Source organism: Oncorhynchus mykiss, chromosome 12 (assembly GCF_057628025.1).
Source record: "Oncorhynchus mykiss isolate SJ-2025 chromosome 12, ASM5762802v1, whole genome shotgun sequence".
NCBI classification, from domain to species: Eukaryota; Metazoa; Chordata; class Actinopteri; order Salmoniformes; family Salmonidae; genus Oncorhynchus; species Oncorhynchus mykiss.
The window spans coordinates 92,058,629-92,068,628 of NC_143033.1; the positions used below are offsets into that span (position 1 = coordinate 92,058,629).

The following is a 10,000-nucleotide window of genomic DNA, read 5'->3' on the forward strand; positions in this document are numbered from 1 at the left end:
GGTAGAGTAATGTGATGAGAGTGGGGAGAGAGAAGGAGAGGGGTAGAGTAAAGGGATGAGAGTGGGGAGAGAGAAGGAGAGGGGTACAGTAAAGGGATGAGAGTGGGGAGAGAAAAGGAGAGGGGTAGAGTAAAGGGATGAGAGTGGAGGGAGAGAAGGAGAGGGGTAGAGTAAAGGGATGAGAGTGGGGAGAGAGAAGGAGAGGGGTAGAGAAAGAAAGAAGATGAGTATGAGAGAGAAGGAAAGAGAGAGAGAGGGGAGAGGCGAGGAGATGAGCGAGGGAGAAAGAGAAAGGGAGCAGGAGAGAAAGAAGGAGGAGTTCCAGTGTCTCAGCCCAGTGTGGTTTGAGCGACCGGATGCTGAAGTTCAATAAACAGAACTTTAAAAGCCATTGAAAAGAGCTAAGGGATTATTCTCTAAAATAGATGAATTATGAATAATATTTCACACGCACTAGCAGGAAGAAAGAGGCCCGTACACACACACACACTCCACCGTTGACACACTAGCAGGAAGAAAGAGGCTCGTACACACACACACACTCCACCGTTGACACACTAGCAGGAAGAAAGAGGCTCGTACACACACACACACTCCACCGTTGACACACTAGCAGGAAGAAAGAGGCCCGTACACACACACACACTCCACCGTTGACACACTAGCAGGAAGAAAGAGGCCTGTACACACACACACACTCCACCGTTGACACACTAGCAGGAAGAAAGAGGCCCGTACACACACACACACACACCACCGTTGACACACTAGCAGGAAGAAAGAGGCCCGTACACACACACACACTCCACCGTTGACACACTAGCAGGAAGAAAGAGGCCCGTACACACACACACACTCCACCGTTGACTCTTTGGATTGAAAATCATTCCTGGCTTCTCCCTCGAGCAGGAAATTGTGTCCTGGTTTTTCTGGCATATCATTTCCAGATGTTTATTTGTGATAATAGTTATTGATGATGTGGTGAGGAAGAGTATTCCATCATGAAGCCCTTATAGAAGAAATGAAATAAGGTATGAAAGGTCCTAAAACTATTCTATCTCATCAGCATGTGGTTCCATACACAGTGTGTTTATGACAACACCATGGCGTGTAGAACAATGGTGTCATATATATTATCCCTTGTGGGATCAATAGTGTTATTGAATTGACTTCTTTTCCTGGGTTTTCTAATGGGATAAATCCAGACATCTACATTATGTTTCACACTGATCTTGATATATGTATATCTATGGTCTCTTCCCTCAGGATCCTAGACTTCCGGAGAGTGCCCCCGGTGGCGGGAAGACTGGTCAACATGACCAGGGAGATACGGGATGTGACCAGGGACAAAAAGCTCTGGAGGACTTTCTTCATCTCCCCAGGTAAACACACTGCTACGACGTTCTGACAACAGTCCCACAACATTCCCACAGACTACCTACCGAGTACGGCAAACTCAAAACTTAGATTAGATATTTATTTATTGTCTGTTCCTTAAAGATAACTTATTCCCACTATGGTTAGCGTTACTATGTGATCCTAGCTACAGCAGTAGTTGAGGATAGTTTCCATTATTGTGACCAGGGAAAACTCTGGTGCCTAGCTACTGTGTAGGCCTGTAGAGTAGTCAGACTGGCTACTTAGATTAAAACTCTGGTGCCTAGCTACTGTGTAGGCCTGTAGAGTAGTCAGACTGGCTACTTAGATTAAAACTCTGGTACCTAGCTACTGTGTAGGCCTGTAGAGTAGTCAGACTGGCTACTTAGATTAAAACTCTGCTTCCTAGCTACTGTGTAGGCCTGTAGAGGAGTCAGACTGGCTACTTAGATTAAAACTCTGCTTCCTAGCTACTGTGTAGGCCTGTAGAGGAGTCAGACTGGCTACTTAGATTAAAACTCTGCTTCCTAGCTACTGTGTAGGTCTGTAGAGGAGTCAGACTGGCTACTTAGATTAAAACTCTGGTTCCTAGCTACTGTGTAGGTCTGTAGAGGAGTCAGACTGGCTACTTAGATTAAAACTCTGGTTCCTAGCTACTGTGTAGGTCTGTAGAGGAGTCAGACTGGCTACTTAGATTAAAACTCTGGTGCCTAGCTACTGTGTAGGTCTGTAGAGGAGTCAGACTGGCTACTTAGATTAAAACTCTGGTTCCTAGCTACTGTGTAGGTCTGTAGAGGAGTCAGACTGGCTACTTAGATTAAAACTCTGGTTCCTAGCTACTGTGTAGGCCTGTAGAGGAGTCAGACTGGCTACTTAGATTAAAACTCTGGTTCCTAGCTACTGTGTAGGTCTGCAGAGGAGTCAGACTGGCTACTTAGATTAAAACTCTGGTTCCTAGCTACTGTGTAGGCCTGTAGAGGAGTCAGACTGGCTACTTAGATTAAAACTCTGGTTCCTAGCTACTGTGTAGGCCTGTAGAGGAGTCAGACTGGCTACTTAGATTAAAACTCTGCTTCCTAGCTACTGTGTAGGTCTGTAGAGGAGTCAGACTGGCTACTTAGATTAAAACTCTGGTTCCTAGCTACTGTGTAGGTCTGTAGAGGAGTCAGACTGGCTACTTAGATTAAAACTCTGGTTCCTAGCTACTGTGTAGGTCTGTAGAGGAGTCAGACTGGCTACTTAGATTAAAACTCTGGTTCCTAGCTACTGTGTAGGTCTGTAGAGGAGTCAGACTGGCTACTTAGATTAAAACTCTGGTTCCTAGCTACTGTGTAGGTCTGTAGAGGAGTCAGACTGGCTACTTAGATTAAAACTCTGGTTCCTAGCTACTGTGTAGGCCTGTAGAGGAGTCAGACTGGCTACTTAGATTAAAACTCTGGTTCCTAGCTACTGTGTAGGCCTGTAGAGTAGTCAGACTGGCTACTTAGATTAAAACTCTGGTTCCTAGCTACTGTGTAGGCCTGTAGAGTAGTCAGACTGGCTACTTAGATTAAAACTCTGGTTCCTAGCTACTGTGTAGGCCTGTAGAGGAGTCAGACTGGCTACTTAGATTAAAACTCTGGTTCCTAGCTACTGTGTAGGCCTGTAGAGTAGTCAGACTGGCTACTTAGATTAAAACTCTGGTTCCTAGCTACTGTGTAGGCCTGTAGAGTAGTCAGACTGGCTACTTAGATTAAAACTCTGGTTCCTAGCTACTGTGTAGGCCTGTAGAGGAGTCAGACTGGACATTTATATTTACCTCTAGTCAACAGTAGTATATTGTGTATTCACTATGCAGTATACAGCTTAGTTGAGTTTATTTGCAGGAACTACACAGAAAACACAGAATCTCCAGGGAGTCCCCCAAAACACACACACACACTTCAAAACCCTTTCTGAAAACAAGCAAACTGCAAAGCACAATAATTCACCAGAAAGACTCCTATTTAGAGGCTGGATCCTAGTCCTCCCCTAACAAGGAGTCCCATAAATAATTCCCTTTAGCTTAGTGGTTCTGTGCTGGGCCAGTGGTGGAGAGGAACACACACAGACAGACGGACGGACGGGCAGGCAGGCAGACAGACAGACAGGCAGGCAGGCAGACAGACAGACAGACAAGCAGGCAGGCAGGCAGGCAGGCAGGCAGGCAGGCAGACAGACAGACAGACAGACAGACAGACAGACAGACAGACAGACAGACAGACAGACAGACAGACAGACACTGAACACACAGCTGTCAGAGGTAACCTAATCATCCTCATAGATGAGTTGTTAAAGCTCTTGTCCAACAGACGGACAGAACAATCTCAAGCCCTCTGTCTGTTACTTGTCCTTCATTCAGTCCTTTCAATCCCACTACATGAACTGAGTGAAAACCCTGATACAGGCATGTACCATGTAGACTGGTTTGAAAGGGACTCAGCAAAGAGGCCCTTTACATGAAATTGGAAGTTCAGTATGTTACAAAATAATGTTTGATGGTTCCCCACCCAGACATGAGTTGGTGGCTAAAGTTAGTTACATTTTGTAGTGGCTTTTTTCAAGAAAACCCAACAATGGATTCCAGTTTCTCCTGGCCCATAGACTAAGTAACAATGTGAGGAACCATCTAAGATTAAGTTGTAAAATAATGAACTTCCCCTTTAATGTAAATGGCCGTAGCTGAGTTCTGGACCTCTAAAACCTGTCTTCAGACTGTCTGTTAGATCCCCATGCAGCCCAGTGAACAGCTATGTGGAATAACAGAGACCATTCTATCTGACAGGAGATTACTGCTACACTCAGACAGTTTGCTGGCTCAGCACTCGCCTCCCTACCTCTCTGAACCCAAGATTAAGAAACCAATACCAGTCTGGCTCTACAACACCCTGCCAGCTTCCTCTCTATACCTCTCTGTCTGCCTATCTATCTGTCTGACTCTCTGCCTGTCTATCTGACTCTTTCTGACTCTATCTGTCTATCTGTCTGGCTCTCGGTCTGTCGATCTGTCTGTCTATCTGACTCTCTGTCTGCCTATCTGTCTATCTGTCCGACTCTCTGTCTGTCTATCTGACTCTTTCTGACTCTATCTGTCTATCTGTCTGGCTCTCTGTCTGTCTATCTGTCTGACTCTCTGTCTGTCTATCTGTCTGACTCTCTGTCTGTCTATCTGTCTGTCTATCTGTCTTTCTATATCTGTCTGTCTGTCTGTCTGTCTGTCTATCTGTCTCTCTGTCTGACTCTATCTGTCTGTCTATATGTCTGTCTGTCTGACTCTCTGCCTGTCTATCTGACTCTTTCTGACTCTATCTGTCTATCTGTCTGGCTCTCGGTCTGTCGATCTGTCTGTCTATCTGACTCTCTGTCTGCCTATCTGTCTATCTGTCCGACTCTCTGTCTGTCTATCTGACTCTTTCTGACTCTATCTGTCTATCTGTCTGGCTCTCTGTCTGTCTATCTGTCTGACTCTCTGTCTGTCTATCTGTCTGACTCTCTGTCTGTCTATCTGTCTGTCTATCTGTCTTTCTATATCTGTCTGTCTGACTCTCTGTCTGTCTATCTGTCTCTCTGTCTGACTCTCTGTCTGTCTATCTGTCTTTCTATATCTGTCTGTCTGTCTGTCTGTCTGTCTGTCTGTCTGTCTGTCTGTCTGTCTGTCTGACTCTCTGTATTTCTATCTGACTATGTCTGTCTATCTGTCTCTCTATACCTCTTTGTCTGTCTATCTGTCTCTATGTCTGACTCAATTCAATTCAATTCAAGGGCTTTATTGGCATGGGAAACATGAGTTAACATTGCCAAAGCAAGTGAGGTAGATAATATATAAAGTGAAATAAACAATAAAAATTAAAAGTAAACATTACACATACAGAAGTTTCAAAACAATAAAGACATTACAAATGTCATATTATATATATATACAGTGTTTTAACAATGTACAAATGGTTAAAGGACACAAGATAAAATAAATAAGCATAAATATGGGTTGTATTTACAATGGTGTGTGTTCTTCACTGGTTGCCCTTTTCTCGTGGCAACAGGTCACAAATCTTGCTGCTGTGATGGCACACTGTGGAATTTCACCCAGTAGATATGGGAGTTTATCAAACTTTTTTTTTGACTCTGTCTGTCTGTCTCTCACTCTCTCACTCTCTCTCTTTCTCTCTCCCTTCCCTCTCTCTCTCAATTCAATTCAATTCAATGGCTTTATTGGCATGGGAAACATGTGTTAACATTTCCAAATCAAGTGAGGTAGATAATATATAAAGTGAATATAAACAATAATGTACAAATGGTTAAGGTATACAAGGGAAAATAAATTAGCATAAATATGGGTTGTATTTACAATGGTGTTTGTTCTTCACTGGTTGCCCTTTTCTCGTGGCAACAGGTCACAAATATTGCTGCTGTGATGGCACACTGTGGAATTTCACCCAGTAGATATGGGAGTTTATCAAAATTGGATTTGTTTTCGAATTCTTTGTGGATCTGTGTAATCTGAGGGAAATATGTCTCTCTAATATGGTCATACATTGGGTAGGAGGTTAGGAAGTGCAGCTCAGTTTCCACCTCATTTTGTGGGCAGTGAGCACATAGCCTGTCTTCTCTTGAGAGCCATGTCTGCCTACGGCGGCCTTTCTCAATAGCAAGGCTATGCTCACTGAGTCTGTACATAGTCAAAGCTTTCCTTAATTTTGGGTCAGTCACAGTGGTCAGGTATTCTGCCGCTGTGTCCTCTCTGTGTAGGGCCAAATAGCATTCTAGTTTGCTCTGTTTTTTTGTAAATTCTTTCCAATGTGTCAAGTAATTATCTTTTTGTTTTCTCATGATTTGGTTGGGTCTAATTGTGCTGATGTCCTGGGGCTCTGTAGGGTGTGTTTGTGTTTGTGGTCCTGGTGACTAGACCTTTTTTGGAACACCATTATTTTGGTCTTACTGAGATTTACTGTCAGGGCCCAGGTCTGACAGAATAAGGTCTAGGTGCTGCTGTAGGCCCTCCTTGGTTGGTGACAGAAGCACCAGATCATCAGCAAACAGCAGACATTTGACTTCGGATTCTATAGGGTGAGGCCGGGTGCTGCAGACTTTTCTAGTGCCCGCGCCAATTCGTTAATATAGATGTTGAAGAGGGTGGGGCTTAAGCTGCATCCCTGTCTCACCCCACGACCCTGGGTGAAGAAATGTGTGTGTTTTTTGCCAATTTTAACCGCACACTTGTTGTTTGTGTACATGGATTTTATAATGTCGTATGTTTTACCCCCAACACCACTTTCCATCAATTTGTATAGCAGACCCTCATGCCAAATTGAGTCGAAGGCTTTTTTGAAATCAACAAAGCATGAGAAGACTTTGCCTTTGTTTTGGTTTGTTTGGTTGTCAATTAGGGTGTGCAGGGTGAATACATGGTCTGTTGTACGGTAATTTAGTAAAAAGCCAATTTGACATTTGCTCAGTACATTGTTTTCATTGAGGAAATGTATGAGTCTGCTGTTAATGATAATGCAGATGATTTTCCCAAGGTTACTGTTGACGCATATTCCACGGTAGTTATTGGGGTCAAATTTGTCTCCACTTTTGTGGATCGGGGTGATCAGTCCTTGGTTCCAAATATTTGGGAAGATGCCAGAGCTAAGGATGATGTTAAAGAGTTTTAGTATAGCCAATTGGAATTTGTTGTCTGTATGTTTGATCATTTCATTGAGGATACCATCAACACCACAGGCCTTTTTGGGTTGGAGGGTTTTTATTTTGTCCTGTAACTCATTGGAGAATCCAGTGGGTTCTGGTAGTCTTTAATAGTTGATTCTAAGATCTGTATTTGATCATGTATATGTTTTTGCTCTTTATTCTTTGTTATAGAGCCAAAAAGATTGGAGAAGTGGTTTACCCATACATCTCCATTTTGGATAGATAATTCTTCGTGTTGTTGTTTGTTTAGTGTTTTCCAATTTTCCCAGAAGTGGTTAGAGTCTATGGATTCTTCAATTACATTGAGCTGATTTCTGACATGCTGTTCCTTCTTTTTCCGTAGTGTATTTCTGTATTGTTTTAGTGATTCACCATAGTGAAGGCGTAACTCAGGTTTTCCGGGTCTCTATGTTTTTGGTTGGACAGGTTTCTCAATTTCCTTCTTAGTTTTTTGCATTCTTCATCAAACCATTTGTCATTGTTGTTCATTTTCTTCGGTTTTCTATTTGAGATTTTTAGATTTGATAGGGAAGCTGAGAGGTCAAATATACTGTTATACTGTTTTCTACTGCCAAGTTTACACCTTCACTATTACTCTCTCTCTCTCTCTTTCAACTTCCTCTCTCTCGCCCCCCCTCCACCCCACACACACTGTCCCCCTCTCCCCTTCCCATGCTCCCCTGCTGCCATCTAAAACCCTGCGTTTTCCTCTCTCCCCTCTCCCCTCTCCCCTTCCCATGCTCCCCTGCTGCCATCTAAAACCCTGTGTTTTCCTCTCTCCCCAGCCAATAACATTTGTTTCTACGGCGAGTGCTCCTACTACTGCTCTACTGAGCATGCTCTGTGTGGGAAGCCAGACCAGATCGAGGGTTCTCTGGCTGCCTTCCTGCCAGACCTGGCCCTGGCCAAACGCAAGACCTGGAGGAACCCTTGGAGACGATCCTACCACAAACGCAAGAAAGCAGAGTAAGAGACAGACACTCTTTCCACAAATGCAAGAACATGCATATACCCTTATAGAGAACAAGAAAGCAGAATAAAACACACAGCCTTTACCCTTTAAGAGAACAAGGAAGCAGAGTAAAACACAGCCTTTACCCTTTAAGAGAACAAGGAAGCAGAGTAAAACACACAGCCTTTACCCTTTAAGAGAACAAGGAAGCAGAGTAAAACATACAGCCTTTACCCTTTAAGAGAACAAGGAAGCAGAGTAAAACACACAGCCTTTACCCTTATAGAGAACAAGGAAGCAGAGTAAAACACAGCCTTTACCCTTTAAGAGAACAAGGAAGCAGAGTAAAACACACAGCCTTTACCCTTTAAGAGAACAAGGAAGCAGAGTAAAACATATAGCCTTTACCCTTTAAGAGAACAAGGAAGCAGAGTAAAACACACAGCCTTTACCCTTATAGAGAACAAGGAAGCAGAGTAAAACACAGCCTTTACCCTTTAAGAGAACAAGGAAGCAGAGTAAAACACAGCCTTTACCCTCATAGAGAACAAGGAAGCAGAGTAAAACACACAGCCTTTACCCTTTAAGAGAACAAGGAAGCAGAGTAAAACACGCAGCCTTCCATAACTGTGTATCCTTAATATATAAGGTCACCTCACACCCCCTGATTACCCAGAGTTCACTGGGGTTCACCAGATGACACCTCATTACAGAAGGTACCATGGCATGCCTTATCAGGAAGTGACTCAGCAGGAACAGCCAGTACTCTAAGGAAAACACATTCTCCAGATCCCCACCTCTGATAAAAATAGGTAGATTGGTGTTGCAGGAGAAGTAGCATGGTGTTGCAGGAGAAGTAGCAGCTCATTATAAACTGAGTTAGTTGCCCCGGGAGACAGGGTCTTCTCTCACTTCCATGTTCCTGTGTTCTTTGATTACATCAACAGAGTGCAAAGAGAGAACATGGAATGACTCCATCTACTTTCTTTAATACTTTCACTGTCTCTCTATTTGTCCATCTCTGCCTTTCACTGTGTCACTGTGACTTCATCTCTTTCACTTGATTTGTCACTGTGACTTTCTCACTCATACTCTCCTTTTTTACTTCTCACACCTTGTCTCCTCCCCTTCTCTCTCTATTTCACTTTCCCCTCTCCCTCCCCTCTCTCAACCTCTCTCTACCTCTCTCTCTCTTTCACTTTCCCCTCTCCCTCCCCTCTCTCAACCTCTCTCTACCCCTCTCTCTCTCTCTTTCACTTTCCCCTCTCCCTCCCCTCTCTCAACCTCTCTCTACCCCTCTCTCTCTCTCTTTCACTTTCCCCTCTCCCTCCCCTCTCTCAACCTCTCCCTACCCCTCTCTCTCTCTCTTTCACTTTCCCCTCTCCCTCCCCTCTCTCAACCTCTCTCTACCCCTCTCTCTCTTTTCACTCTCCCTCCCCTCTCTCAACCTCTCTCTACCCCTCTCTCTCTCTCTTTCACTTTCCCCTCTCCCTCCCCTCTCTCAACCTCTCCCTACCCCTCTCTCTCTCTCTTTCACTTTCCCCTCTCCCTCCCCTCTCTCAACCTCTCTCTACCCCTCTCCCTCCCCTCTCTCAACCTCTCTCTACCCCTCTCTCTCTCTCTTTCACTTTCCCCTCTCTCTCCCCTCTCTCAACCTCTCTCTACCCCTCTCTCTCTCTCTTTCACTTTCCCCTCTCTCTCCCCTCTCTCAACCTCTCTCTACCCTTCTCTCTCTCTTTCACTTTCCCCTCTCTCTCCCCTCTCTCAACCTCTCTCTACCCCTCTCTCTCTTTTCACTCTCCCTCCCCTCTCTCAACCTCTCTCTACCCCTCTCTCTCTTTTCACTCTTCCTCCCATTCACTCCCCTCCGACCCCTCCCTTCCTCTCTCCTTCTCTTGTCAAGTTGCTGTGTTCCTCCCTGCTCTGCTTTCGAGCAGCAGGGGTCTGTCCTTAACAACACACACA

At 44.5% G+C, this 10,000-nt stretch overlaps 1 protein-coding gene across 1 annotated transcript in view; it reads left to right on the forward strand.

Moving 5' to 3' along the window:
• The window catches only part of LOC110538765 (extracellular serine/threonine protein kinase FAM20C), a 73,209-nt gene that overhangs the window by 55,951 nt on the left and 7,258 nt on the right, over positions 1-10,000 (forward strand). Inside the window, exons 5-6 of the mRNA XM_090191519.1 lie at positions 1,267-1,382; positions 7,869-8,049. Of these exons, the coding sequence (XP_090047645.1) occupies positions 1,267-1,382; positions 7,869-8,049 (297 nt within the window). The remainder of the gene's footprint in view (positions 1-1,266; positions 1,383-7,868; positions 8,050-10,000) is intronic.